The sequence below is a fragment of the Physeter macrocephalus genome, chromosome 18 (assembly GCF_002837175.3).
Source record: "Physeter macrocephalus isolate SW-GA chromosome 18, ASM283717v5, whole genome shotgun sequence".
NCBI lineage: Eukaryota > Metazoa > Chordata > Mammalia > Artiodactyla > Physeteridae > Physeter > Physeter macrocephalus.
The window spans coordinates 64,681,399-64,697,235 of NC_041231.1; the positions used below are offsets into that span (position 1 = coordinate 64,681,399).

Below are 15,837 nucleotides of genomic sequence, written 5' to 3' on the forward strand. Positions count from 1 at the left end.
TGTTAATAAAAATTACAGTATTTTGAGAAAATGCTTGTGAAATAACGTTAAGAGAAGACAATGGATTCCAAATGTTAAAAAAACTATATAAATATTGTATCTTCACACATTCTACACTTTCCAAATTTTTTATGAAAAGGCTTACTGTCCTAAAATTACTGGACACCTATTTTTCTTGTGTGTGTGAAATCTTTGCGCTTTTTTTTTTTTTGGCCGTACTGCACAGCATATGGGATCTTAGCTCCCCAACCAGGGATCAAACCCTCACCAGCCCCCTGCAGTGGAAGCACAAAATCTTAACCACTGGACCGCCAGGGAAGTCCCTGGACACCTATTTTTTAAATCACAGAGCTTTTTCCCTCCACTTTAAAAAAATCCTATTATTAAAAGTATTAATTTTTCATTATAAAATATTAAACCAGCTTGTAACATAAACTTAGTTAAAATCTACTTTAAGGAAAAAGAGGAGAGAAAAAGTTGAGGATAATTTATATAATTCCACATATAAAATAATTAAATTGTATGTTTTATGTTACAGAGCTATATAAACTACATAAAGAGGAGTAAATATTTCCCAACTCATTTTATAAGGTTAGCATTAATCTGATACTAGAATCAGGCAGATAATATATAAAAAGGACACTCTAGACCAATATCCCTTATAAGCAATTAAGCAAATTTCAGCAATATATAAAAATATAATACACCTTGACATAGTAGGTTTATTCCAGGAATATGATTGATTTAATATTCTTAAAACAATACTCTATCAATAATACTAAACAAATATTTTAAAGCCACATCTCAATAAATGAATTAATAATAAATATCTCAATAAGTGAATTAATGCTCAAAGCATTAGACAAAATTCAACACCCACTCATAACCACCAGCAACCCCCCCAAAAAACAATCAGCCAACTGGGAACAGAAGGAAGCTTCCTTAACCTGATAAAAGGACATCTATGAAAAACCTACAGCTAATATCTTACTTAATAGTGCAAGACTAAATGTGTCCTCCTAAGATCAGGAACAAGGCAAGCATGCCCACTCTCAACACTTCTATTTAACACTGTACTAGAAGCCCTAGCCACTGTAATAGCCAAGAAAAACAAATAAAAGGCATAGAGATTGGAAGCAAAGAAGTAAAACTGTCTCTATTTATAGACTACATGGGCATCTATGTAGAAAATACTAAAGAACCTACCAAGAGGCTACTTAATTAATAAGTGAGTTTAGCGAAATTGCAAGATACAAATATTTAAAAATCAATTCCATTTCTATACACTAGCAACAAAAAATGTGACAATGAAAAAAACTATAATGTTCTTTATTAAAGCATCAAAGCATAAAACACCTAGAAGTAAAATATGTGAAAAAGTTCTGCACTGAAAACTAGAAAACACTGCTGAAATTTTTAAAAGACATTAATAAATTGGATACATACAGGGTTCATGGATTAAAAGACTCAAATCACTAAGATATCAATTCTCTACCAATTGATCCATAGATTTGATGCAATCCCAATCAAAATTCTGGCAGACTTCTTTGTAGAAATTGGCAAGATGACTCTAAAATACCTATGGTCTAGAGAGACCTACATGAACCAAAACAATTTTGAAAAAGACCAAAGTTGAAACACTTGCACTACCTGATTTCACAACTTATTATAAAGCTACGGTAATCAAGACAGGGTGGTATTATTACAAGGACAAACATATGTATGAAGGGAACAGAATAAAGCACAGAAATATACCCATGCTTACATTATCAAATGATTCTCAACAAGGTGCCAAGGTAATCTAACTAGATTAGGTAACCTAATCTAGAAAAGACTACTAATGGTGCTGATACAACTGGAAATCAATATGGAAAAGAGTGAACACTGACCTTTACCTTACGTCATATCTTAAAATCAACCCAAAATGAATCACAGAGTTAAATAAGAGCAAAACCATAAAATTTCTAAAAGATAACATAGGAGAAATTCTTTTGTGTCCTTTGGTTAGGCAACTTTTTCTTTTTTAATTGAGGTATAGTTATAGGCAAATATTTCTTAGATAGAAAATGAATCATAAAAGAAAAAACTGATAAAATGGACTTCATCAAAACTTAAAACTTTTGCTCTTCAAAAGAGATTGTTAAAACAAACAAACAAAATAAGGCAAGTATAGACTGAGAGAAAATATTCACAAAACACACATATACACATACACATATTTATATATGAATGTGTGTATACAGACATAATTTTATATATATATACACACACGCACACAGAATTCTATACAGAACTGTATATATATAATATAAAGAATTGTGTGTGTATGTATGTGTGTATATATATATATATATACACATATATAGAACTCATAAAACCCAACAAAAAGACAACCCAATTTTTAAAATGTGAAAAGGATACAAACAGACACTTTATCAATGGAGATATATGAATCACAAATAAGGGCTGAAAAGATGGTCAACATCATTAGTCATTAGGGAAATTAAAAGCATAATGAGATGTCATCACACACCCATTAGGATTGTTAAAATCTTTAATTCTGATAATACCAACTTTTGGCAAGGTTGCAGCGTAACTGGAACTCATACACTACTGGTGGAAATGCAAAAGACTCTAGCCTAGTGCCTCATAAAATTCAACATACCTTGTACATACTTAGCATACAACCCAGCAATACCATTCAGAGGTATTTACCCAAATGTTCACGGCAGTTTTATTCACTGTAGCCAAAAACTAGAAGCAATCTAAATGTTCATTAAGTGGGGATGGGATAAACAAACTGTGGTACATTCATACAATGAAATACTACACAATAATAAAAAAAGAATGAACTACCAAAATATGAATTGACATAGATGAATATTGAAAACATAATACAGATCAAAAAAAGCCAAACACAGAAGAATACATATTTATATGGTTCAATTTATATAAAATTCTAAAACCAACAAAATTATCATGAGAAAGCAAATGAGTGTTTGCCAAAGGTCAGGTGTAGAAGGAGGAGATTAAATGCTTAAGGGACAAGGAATTTTGGGGGGTGATGGAAATATTACATATCTTGACTGGTGATGGTTCCCACAGCTGCATACACATGTCGAAACTCATCCAACTGTACACTTAAAATTGATGAATTTTATGTATGTAATTTATACCTCAATGAAGCCAGTTTAAACATTCAAACATAATACTTATAAAAAGCAGAGTCCCAATCACAGAAAAGAGGAACAATTATTAAAAAGAAAAACTAGAGATCATAAACATTAAAATATAACCTGTATATATTACTGACCTAAGGTATAATGTAAGCATATGTAATTCTAATCTTCACTACACTTATTCTCCAAGAATATGCTGCAAATCTTTAAAAAGTGAAAAAAAACCTACACTCTTATTTCAAATAGTTTCTATTCTGTTTGATGGCTTCTGTTTGATAGTCATGGGAAAAGTATACCTGATCCTTAAAGAACAAGATTGTGAAACCAGGAGTAAGGGATTCTTAAGTGAATTAGGGCCCAGCTGCTGAAAAGGAGGCCCCATTGTAAGACATTTCTTAACAAAATGTCAGTTTCAATGCCTCAGATGCCAAGGATGGCCTTAAAGAGAAATACTAAGCACAGTTAAAGCAAACAGACTAGTAAGAGCAAAGATCACTAGCATTGTTCCTTTAGGGAAACACACACACACGCATGCATGCGCACACACGTGCACATACACATACACCTGGGAATAGGAGTTCTAACAATTTCCTTAGGATGACCTAGAAAGAGAAAATAGCCTGCAATGAATATAAAGGACAGAACAGTTTTCTACTAACAAAGCTTACAGTGAAGCAATAAGTGTACTTAACTTGAACTGCGGCATTCAAATTTCTCCTAATTCTTAAACAAAGTTCTCTACCAAAAGTAAAATATAATCAACATTTGGATGTTTCTTTAGTGAAGAACTACATATTAACATAACAGACATCATCTAAACTGAAGATAAGGCTTGTCCATTAGGCCTAAGCTACTCTAAACTACCTACTGTAAATCTAACAAAGCATGTATATTACTTGTAAGCTGAAAACTACAAAACTCTGATGAAGGAAATCAAATACAATCCAAATAAATGGAGAGACATACCATGTTCGTGAATTGGAAGATGCAACATAGTAAAAATGTCAATTCTTCCCAAGTTGGTATATAGGATTAGTGCAATTTCTATCCAAATAATGGAAAGATTCTTTGAAGACATAAACAATATTATCTTAAAATTTATGTGGAAAGGCAAAGGAACTAGAACAGCTAAAACAATTTTGAAAAAGAAGAAAAGTAGGAAGAATCAGACTACCTGATTTCAGGACTTATTATATAAGTACAGTCATAAAGACTGTTAAAGGCAGAGGATAAATCCATACATCACTATAACTGAACAGAGAATCCAAAAATAAATCTGCACAAATATGATTTTGATGAGGATGCAAAAGCAATGCAACAAAGGAAAGATAGCCTTTCCAACAAATGATACTGAAACAACTGGACATCCATAGGCAAATAAAGGAATGAATGAATAAGCAAACAAAAAAAAAAAACTACCTATTACTGCCTAGTTGCATCTTCCGGTAGGTTGTTCATCTTTCTTACCATAACACTGTGATAAACTAGCAGAGTTATGAGGGGAAAAGTTTAAAAAATAAAACTGGAGAGTGTATGTGAGAGAGAGAGAGAGAGAGAGAGAGAGAGAGAGAGAGAGTGTGTGTGTGTGTGTGTGTGTGTGTGTATGCATTGAACCATGGATTCACGTCCAAGACACGCTGAATTATGAATTAAGTCTGAAATGTGTTGAAGTATTCTAGTAACATAATAAACAATGAACCAAGAGAGTAGATGAATCGTTTAACACTATAATATGAAACCTTAAAAGTCCCATACCATATTTTTCAAAAAGATATGCTAGTCTATTTAACACAGATTTTTTTCTTTGTAAATAAAAAAGTGGGTTCAAATATATGGTATTCTTAGAAGTTGAGAACTTATTGAAGGCAAAATAAATGTCAAATTGTTGGCTAGTCCAAAAACAAGCACCACTCACAGATTATTTTTTAAAAAATCATTCACGTATTATGTACTTTTAGCAACGGTACATATAGAAATTACAACTAGGGACTGGAGGAACCATAAATTATATTTGGCCACAAAAACAAAAGAGAAAAGTTGTGATCAAGCACCAAGAACTACAACTGTGGTTCATCACCAGAAGCAGAAAAAGAACCACCTGGGTTCCACAGCAGCAAGGGCAGTGCACAGGGGCTTTCTTCACAGCACTTTCAGAACCAGGTACAACTATCTCACTTAAACACGGTTAAGACAGTAAATTTCATGTTACATGTATTTTACCACAGTAAAAAATACTGGGAAAAAATATGGATGAGAGAAGCAAGGACACAAGATGTGGAGCTGAACCCTCATACAATATGTAAGTGATAATAAGAAGATGAGTATATGGAATATAAGACATGGGTGGGTGGGCTTTGGGATGGGCAGGAAAGTGGGAGTGAGCATATAAACTGTAACTGAGAGAGAAGGCTGGAACAGTTAAGAATATCTATTGACATTTTCACATCCAAGACTGAGCTGGTATAAATTACATCATATTGTGTCACAAAAATAAAAATAAAAACAAAGGCACTACAAAGTCCCTGTTCTAAAACAGTAATGAATTAAAGGATCTCAGTCAACAAAGCAATCTAACATGCAAGAAACTACCTGTTTAAGATATTTCCAACTAGTAATTCCCAATCCTACCATCGCTCTACAGTAAGGTGTTGACTGACACATTTATGTTCATCAATGATAACCCAAAAAGAAAAGGAAAAAGGAATCATTGTGCCACTTCCCACAAAGAGGGATCACAAGCAGGGCACTAAGGATTCAGGTGCACTGGTAGAATTCTGGCTCAGCAACTAACTAGCACTGTGATCTTGGACGAATTGTTTAAACTTTCAAAGCCTCAGTTCCCTCATTTGCAAAAATCATGCTAATAACCAACTCAGTAACTACTGACAGGATTAAATCAGCAATGCATATAACAAATTTAATAGTGTCCGGCACCCAGTAAGTGCTTAATAAACAGAAATCTGCCTCCATAACCACAACCACCACCACCGAGCAGGCCAATTCTCCACCTAAAATAAATAAAGCTCAGAGGCTCCTGACCTATGAAGGGGAAAATTCACTTTCAAATTTATGTGTATGTGTGTGTGTGTGTGTGTGTGTGTGTGTGTGTGTGTGTGTGTGTGAGAGAGCGCACACACATGCACACCTGCACATGTTAACATACTGCTTCAGGCCCAACCCTCTTTATGCAATTGATAAACATTTGCCAAATGATAAATTCCTTGGCCAAAGTGTTAAACAAAAAAAATGAGAGAAATACATAAAACATTGAAGCCATCAAGGTAAAGCAGTAATTTCTATGACTTTCAGTATGTAATTTTTTTCAGGCATCTTAGGAAGTAGAGATGATTTCCTTCTTAATATTTTAAGCAAAGCTCAAAAGTAGTCTGAAGGATTAATGAAAATGTACTTACAAAAGACTTAGAAAAGACTGTAATTGCAAACTGTTATTCTCTTTCTTTGGGATTATAGCCACCCTGCCAAAATCCAAAGCTGTATTAGTTAGTTTTTTCCTCAAAGATTGAATGTTATTTCATCTTCCCTCCATTATTTTAGCCTTTAATAGTCAATGTGAAAACTGGACCTGATTACCTGATTACGAATCTTGTTTCCGATTCTTCTGTTTCCAAGTTTCTGAGAAAGAAATCTGTCTTCTATATCTTTTTCCATTTTCAGGTCTGTTTTTTCTAGATTATCACCCCATTCACATCTCAATTTAGTTGCTCACTGACACTGTTCCCTTAACTGCTTAGCAACTCAACAAATACAGTCTTGTATACGGACAAAATCATAGCTGCTCCAAGGACAACCATATTTTTTTTTAAACCAGAGCTTAAGTGCCTTCCATATTACTAAAGTCTTGTAACTCTATATAGGTTTCTAATTTAAAATGTAGGCCTGAAAATACTGAAACTCACCTAATATCATGCTCTAAAATGTACCCTCAAAGTATAAAATTATTAAAAATAAAAATTATTAAAAATAAAAATTTAGGGGAAACCAAACCTGTGCATTTATTGATTCTCAATTCTAGCATTCCTTGATTATTTCTAGTATCAACTAGTCGGGGACAATTTTCATTTGCTGTTTTTATTTTTGTTTTGAACTCACACATACTCTCATTTCAGATAACATTCTCCATGCCACTCCAATGTTATATAATGCTGCCTACTTGAGTTCACAGAGTTCTCTCTGTGTCACCTGGATTAAGACATTAAGCCTTAATAAGATTTTTATTTCTTAGACACAAGATTCTCAATGCATGTAAATCAAAAGATGTATTCTGCACTCCCTGCCAAGTTCCTCAGATATATGTGTGCAATTAAATAGACAAGCAGTGAAATTTGAAGGTACAGAATTAGAAGCTGGTATCTGGACAGTACACAACTGCCTGTACAGACAGGGCGGGGAAGAGAAACATCAACCAAGGGTGTGGACAAGGAAGAAACAAAGAGCCAACTTACAAATGAAGACAACTAATACTGGTCTTATTCCCCATCCCCAACCCCCACCCCAAAAAAGACAAGGTCAAGGGATTGTTCACATCCAAAAAGAGCCCTGCAAAACTCAGCTCAGAGCTGACCTCTTCCTTGAAGGCTTCTCTGCGGTCTCCAGACTAAGTCCATCACCTCTTTCCTGTGCTACCGCTGCACCCAGGACACACTGCTCTTTCACAGACCACAGTGCAGGAGGACTGTTTACATCTCTGCCCACTGCTGCCCCCCTCACCATTCACCCTGAAAGCTTAATCATACCTCTGCCCCTGCATATTTGCCTGGCACGCAGTGAATACTCACAAAGAGTTATTACTATGTTGAACCTGAATGAAAATCTTTTTCTAAATGTTATATAATTATGACTAAAATGATAGTCAGGTATAAAAGAAAGCCAAACATTATATATAACCAAACACTTCTTTTTAATATTTATTCTTTCTCTGGCACACCATTATTAAGTGACACAGATAAAAAAAAAGGTGATCTGGATTTAACACAGGATGTGGTCAATCCTGTTTCTATGAAACAAAGTTGGTTTAATTAATATAATATTTTACCTTGATTTAAATTCCTCTGCGTCGTGTGCATCTCTCTCTTATCCTCATTCTTTCTCATTAATGAGGAATCAGAAAGCTTTGAAAAAAAAACTGAAACTCAAAGATGTACACATAATCATTACTTCTCAATGTCCAGTCACTGTGAAAAATTACACTCTCAAAATTTAATCAATCCTGGAACAAAACTGTATTTGTATTCCTAGCTCCCCCTGTGCAAAATTTTTAAATTGGAAAACTAACAGATGATGCATCTTTCTTTGTAGAGACTGAATAAATTTTTGCTCTATGAGAGTAGAACTGTCAAAGAACTGAATTTACAAGGACCCCCCCCAAAAAAAACTATTTCAGTATTCAGCTGTTTCCTAGCAACTGAATCTGCAGATATTTTCTTATCACAAGTGAGTAACAGGGATAAAAATCTGTGTTTCAGTGCACTCAGGTGTCAATGAAAGCAATGCAGCTCAGTGGAAAAAAACACTATAAATAGTGTGTAAAAATACTAAGTATCTTCTAGCTAATCTGGGCTGAAGTGTTAAAAGGGGTAATTATAATTGTTAAATATGATAAATGATCTGAGGAACAGGAGTGTTTATAGACGAGTACAGGGGCATTCTTCTGTGAGTGGGGGGAAGGGAGCACAGGGGACACAAAGGTGACCACAGAAATAGTAACCTAAGAATTACTCTGGAAAGTTAGTTCAACCATGAAAAGAGAAGCTGCTGTTCTCAAGCTAGAGTTTAAACCTGGCTGATGCTGCATCATAAATTTCTAGACAAAATATAACCTCACATATTACATACTCCAGAGAAAACCTGTCAAAAGAGTAACAACTGTAACCCCTGCAGCCAACTGCAGCGGTTCTCAGGAAGCAGGCTACTGCGGCCACAGACGTTCCCAACAGAGACTGCAGAAATATTCTGCACGCACAGCCCTTCCCACATCTGAGGCGCTTGACTCTTTCCTTTTATAAACAGGACACTGAAGTGCAACATCGTTTCACTTACTTTTCTCAACAAATCGGGAGAAAACATGCAGCTCTCACAGGGTAATTCACCAGATCCTGAGCACCTGCTCTTCTCAAGGTACTGTGCTCAGCATCAGACAGAATGAAGTTGAACAGGGCTGAGTCCCTACCCTGCAGAAGCCAAACAGGGCTCAGTCCCTACCTGGAGAAGTTGAACAGGGCAGAGTCCCTACCCTGGAGAAGCTGAATAGGGCTCAGTCCTACCTGGAGAAGCTGAACGGAGCTTAGTCCCCACCCTGGAGAAGCTGAACAGGGCTCAGTCCCTACCTGGAGAAGCTGAACAGGGCTCAGTCCCTACCCTGGAGAAGCCTACATGTAAAACATGTCATGGAACACTTGAGGGTGAATAAGAGAGCAGTAGAGGGGCAGAGGTATTTGACTGGGCCTGGGGAGAGGCAACAATCTATGAAAAAAAGGCACTGACTTTAAGGAGTTATGGGAGACCCACAGTGAAGAACCCAAGTCCTTCACCAATCAGCCACAAGAATTTTGGTAAGCCACCCAGCCTTTACAGGGCTAAACTTTCATGGGCAAAATGAAGAGGACTGACTGGTAAGTTTTATGGAGAGCTCCTTATAAAAGAAAGCTAAAGCACTACCATACACAATAGGACAAACAAGCATGTCCACTGATATCTATAAACCTCAAGTTTGGATTCTAGGCGCCAAGAATGAGGGCAAGATAACATACAAATGCTTATCACACAACTCTAAAATCCTGTGCTGCTCTAAAACTCCTATGTCAATGTGCTGCTAACATTTGCTAGCAACTAGAAATAAGTGAATCATTAAAATTCTTGCCACCAATAATTTCCATAAACACAAAGTGCAAAACTGTACTAAGCACCACAGGGAGAAAAAAAAGGAAAAATCCAAACCCCTTAAAATTCTATTCTTTACATGAACTAGCCCCTTCAAATGAACACCTGAAAAATATATAGCACTTTGGAATTTTTTAAGCGCCATATATATGTATATACATATATATATACATATATATATAACTGATTTTTTTTCCAACGAATCTAAGCTAGTCTATCAAAAACCTAGAATATTCCACTAAAACAATAACTTTTACTCAATCCTATTTTGTGATGGTGCTAAAAGCTTCATTTTCTAAAATACTGGGTTGGCCAAAAAGTTCGTTCGGGATTTTCCCAGAAGATATTACGAAAATCCCGAACGAACTTTTTGGCCAACCCAATACAAAACATATGAAGAAAGATGCCAAGACTCACTTGTAATGACTTGTTTGTCTGTGGGATCCAGTGGGCCTGCCTGACCCCACACCCTACCTTGAAATACTCACTTTGGTTACTAGGTCCTCTACAATCTAAAGAGCAACATTCAATTTAGCATCCTCAGTCAACAAGCGTGTCTCAAAGTAAAGAGGATGTTTATTTTTTCCCCAAAAATGAATGGTTTTTCTGTTATTGATAGTTTCATGGCTTTTAACTGCACTGCTTTGTTTCCTAGAGCTCAGTACCAGGGGAGAATGAATGGGCTGGTGCCTGAGAGTAAAGGCAGAGGTGAAGGATTAGCAGCTACACTGACTGGTCCACTGCAATCACTCTAAATTAACATTAAATAACCAGGAAGTAATATTGGAAAAGACATATTAATCAATCCAAAACCAAAGGAAATCAACTAGACACAAATAAGACAAGGAAAATTCTTATATGATTACAAAATAAGTAACCATTCAAGAAAATTAATTATATTTAAGCACAGCTTAAGGAACTAAACTGAACACTGCTTTTAAAAAGAGGATAAAAGATTTAAGAGGATTCTAAGCTCTGTAGAAATAAAAAATTACTTGATCAAGTGCCTACAAAGAATATTTTTCCAAAGCAACAAATACTTGGTGAGTCACAGATCCAACTACTATTCTACACAGATCCAGCTACTATTCTAAACATGTGAAAAAGAAAATCCATTTCAAAAAAAGGAAATCCTTACTTTCCTCTGTGACTCCAAGAAAGAGCTGCTTACTTGCTGTCAGTTATTTCTTAGGGAGCTTCTCAAAAGTCCTCTTTCTATCTCTAAATTAGAATAAATATATTTTCTGAAAGTCTATTTTCTTAAGTTTTACCAGCACCTTCTAATGATGAATCGCACCCACAGAAAGTGAAATTAGTCACATAATGTGAGAAAAAAGAGAATCTGCCTTAAAGATATTCAGCTACAACTTAAGAGCTGCCCATTTTCTAAAAACAAAGCAAGCACGCTCCACCAGTGACACAGAGTGGAAGTGTGTGAAAACCCAAGCTCAGCTGTGTGACCCTCTACGTCTCAGGGCTTCACTTTATCCTCCCGAGAAATCCAGACTTAAACCCAACTTCACAATTGCCATCACCATCTGGATGACTGACAAGCACCTCCCACTTAACATGATCAGAACAGAACTCCTGGTTTTAGCCTGTGGACTTCTCACACAGTCTTCCACATAGTGGTAAAAGACGTCTCCCTCTAATCAGTTACTCTGGCCAAGAGTCTGGGCAGTGCAACACAGTGGTCAGGAGTAAAGACTGAAGCCAGGCTGCATGGATGCAAACCCTGCCCTGGCTCCTCACTTAGCCGTGCAGACTGTACACCTCAGAGAGTGAAAATGGTACCCACCTAACAGGATTACTATGAAGATGAAATGTGAAGCTCATGTGAAGCATTTAGAACAGCACCTCGCAAATATTAAATGTTTTATTAAGTATAAGCTATCATTATTGTTTTTATCCTGATTTCCTCTTTCTCTCACACCCAGTCTGTCAACAGCACTTCAACAAAGTAACTGAAATCCAGCCAGTTCTGTGAATCATCACCACCACAACCAGCCTCTTTCCAGCCACCATCTAGATTAAAGTGATCAACTTCTGAACTAGTTTTCCTACTGCCATTCTTTCTATACCCTCCAAAGTGGTTTTCAGCCACAGTAACCTATTTTAAATATAAATCAGATACCGCTCCCTTTTCCAAAACCATCCCATGGTTTTCCACTACATTAGGCTAAAAATCAATCTCTCTACCCTGGTTTATTCAAAGTCCTGCATCGCTGCCGTCTCATCCTGTACAGCTCCCTGCTAGCTCACTACACCCAGCATTGTGCAAAAACCCCTCTCTCCTTGGGGCCTTGGCATCAGTAACTGCTCCTACCTAGAATGTACTTTCCTCTACTTTTACTCTGCTGGCTCCTTCATATCACATATAATATTGTTATTGTTTATTTCTTTGGTAACTGGTATAAGTTTTATAAGAGAAGAAATTTCATCTATCCTATTATTATATCCCTAGTACTGAAAACAATACGTGGGTGAACAAATAAAAAGTTATTAAAAAAGAAAAAAAAAAACCATTAACTGAGAGAACTGGCTAAAGGTTCTAAAATCGTTAGGTGAAGCAAAGAAATATATCTTTCCCTCATTCTTTTCCCTAACTGGTTATCAATTTATTGCATCTCAGCTCCAAATTCACCCTTTTTGCCTACTCTGTACCTGGACCCTAATACACTTACCTTTCAATATTTCCTGAGTTTGAAGATCTAAATCCCCTGATAATACAACTACTCACAAAGGCACAGTTTTCATCAAAAGATCCTAAGAATCACAATTAGAAAACCCGAGATCCAGTTATGGCTGCAGCAATTACCGGCCAACAAGACACTGGACAAACTACCTGGCCTCTCTGAGCAGCACTTTCCTAGCCTGTGTGATGCAGACGGTCATCCTCGTCCATCTCAGAGGCTTGTGGTGAGGATCAAATGAGATCACACACAAGCAGTAAACTATGTGCGGACAGTAAGAGTCATCTTCATTATTCAGTATCTATCAGTCCAACAAACGTTATTGAGCACTAACCCTATGTTACGTAGAGAGAAAAGTTTAAGACCAAGCCCTTACTCTCAAAAAGCTTACATTGTAGTTGAGAAGAAAAAAGCCAACTGGAGTAATCTTACTGCAGTTTGGTAGTGTGCAGAATGCTGTGGGGGCACAAAGGAGACACAGTACAATCCTGGGGCTCAGGGGGGCTTCCTGGAGGAAGCGGTGCCACAGCTGAGTCTCACGGATCAGCAGGGTGAGAAAAGAGCTCTTATCAAATGAGAACATAATGCCCATCTTTTACTAGTCCTAAAGCATGCTCAAAAGCCAGATTTGTTATCTTATAGTATAAATCACATGATCAAAGACTAACAACAAGCCTGCAGATGTCACCTGGGGTAAAATTCTTCTATCAACTTAGACTTCCCCCAGCACCATTTATTTCTTCCTCTACCATGAATTAGAATACCTTTTTCTAAATCTTTAGGGCAATTCTCATCCTACAAGGATATTTTCAAATTCTTTCAATTACATACTTCAAGGTCAAAACCTTCCTCAATGGAAAGGACAGCAAACAAGAAACCATCACAATGGGTTTAATTTCCCCTTTGCCACAGCCTAAAAGCAACACCTTCCCTTCCTCCCAGAGCTTCAGACTCAAAGCTGTCAGGACAGCTTCCCAGGCAACCCCCTCCATCCACTCTCCTTCACGGCCAGGCAAAGGGCTCTATGGACAACCTCTCAACCAGACTCGGCCCTGACCTACCCAGGAGAAAGCCAAGCACTTTTTGGCCAACCCAGTATTTTAGAAAATGAGGCTTTTGGCACCAGTACAAAATAGGGTTGAGTAAAAGTTATTGTTTTCAGAATAAAAACAATACCAGAAAAAATTATAAGTTTTAACTCAAAAGGAAAGGTTGGCCTTTGCTTATACGGTAATGGGTACAGCTTAAAAAGAGCCACAGCACATAACTTTGAAGTTACGTACTAAACACTAAGTACCAAAAGAGTGTCCCAAAAAAGTACAAAAGAAAACTACACTCAGATTAACGAACAACACTGAAAAATGTATTTTTAAGATGTTATCACTGAAGTGTCTGTTTTTAAACAAATCTCTTAAAAAGCACTGATTATGTCATTTATTTAACTCACCTACCTCCAATTTCACCCAGCAGCAGGCTGTTTATCGTAGCACTAACCTAGCACTGCTTTTCCTAATTAAACATAAATACTTTCTTCTACATTGCCCTCTACTGACACAAAATAACAATTTAGAACAGAAATCTAGGGGTTATATCTACCACAGGCCACACTAATTGTTAAGGGTCACATATGACATCCATCTCCAAAGAAAAAAAAGACACAACCTTGAAGACACAAAGGCTGTTCACAAAATTAATCATCTCACCAATAGTATTACTAAGAGAAAGAAAAAATGACAAAATTAACCATGAGTAGTAACAAATAAAAACCTACTTAAAGGGTCTTTCCTGGTGGCACAGTGATTGAGAATCCGCCTGCCAATGCAGGGGACACAGGTTTGATCCCTGGTCTGGGAAGATACCACATGCTGCAGAGCAACTAAGGCCGTGTGCCACAAAGCCTGTGCTCTGGAGCCCACAAGCCACAACTACTGAATCCCGCATGCCCTAGAGCCCATGCACCACAACTACCTAGCCCACGCACCACAACTACTGAAGCCCACATGTTCTAGGGCCCACGTGCCGCAACTACTGAGCCCGTGTGCTACAACTACTGAAGCCCACAAGCCTAGAGCCCATGCTTTGCAATGAGAAGCCACCGCAGTGAGAAAGCCTGTGCACAATGAAGAGTACCCCTCACTCACCGCAACTAGAGAAAGCCCGTGTGCAGCAATGAAGACCCAACACAGCCAAAAAAAAAATAAATTAAAAAAAAAAAAACCTACTTAAAGACATAAATATAAGACATGACACCATAAAACTCCTAGAAGAGAACATAGGCAAAACATTCTCATACATAAATTATACCAATGTTTTATTAGGTCATTCTCCCAAGTCAATAGAAATAAAAGGAAAAATAAACAAATGGGACCTAATCAACCTTACAAGCAAAAGAAAGAAAAACCACCCTTGCACAGCAAAGGAAACCATCAAAAGAATGAAAAGACAGCCTATGGACTGGGAGAAAATATTTGCAAATGATGTGACCAACAAGGGCTTAATTTCCAAAATACACAAACAGCTCATATAACTCAATAACAAAAAAACAAACAACCCAATCAAAAAATAGGCAGAAGATCTAAATAGACATTTCTCCAAAGAAGACATACAGATGGCCAATAGGCACATAAAAGGATGCTCATCATCACTAATTATTAGGAAAATGCAAATCAAAACTACAGTGAGGTATTACCTCACAACAGTCAGAATGGCCATCATTAAAAAGTCTACAAACAACAAATGCTAGAGAGGGTGTGGAGAAAAGTGAACCCTCCTACACTGTTGGTGGGAATTTAAGCTGGTGCAGCCACTATGGAAAACAGTATTGGAGGTTCCTTAAAAAACTAAAAATAGACTTGCCTTATGATCCAGCAATCCCACTCCTACACATATACCCAGACAAACCATAATTCAAAAAGATACATGCACCCCTATGTTCATAGCAGCATTACTAAAATAGCCAAGACGTGGAAACAACCTAAATGTTCATCAACAGATGAGTGGATAAAGAAAATGTGGTACACATATAAAATGGAATGGAATGAAACAATGCCATTTGCAGCAACATGGAT

At 36.8% G+C, this 15,837-nt stretch overlaps 1 protein-coding gene across 5 annotated transcripts in view; it reads right to left on the bottom strand.

The window, feature by feature from the left end:
- The window catches only part of PRIM2 (DNA primase subunit 2), a 295,574-nt gene that overhangs the window by 207,901 nt on the left and 71,836 nt on the right, over positions 1–15,837 (bottom strand). The window contains exon 8 of one of the 5 annotated variants that reach the window (XM_028478775.2): positions 3,674–3,781. The exons of the other annotated variants lie outside the window; for them this stretch is intronic. Within the exon in view, the coding sequence (XP_028334576.1) occupies positions 3,689–3,781 (93 nt within the window). The 3' untranslated portion in view covers positions 3,674–3,688. Of the gene's footprint in view, positions 1–3,673; positions 3,782–15,837 lie in introns of those variants that run through there. 5 annotated transcript variants of the gene reach the window in all.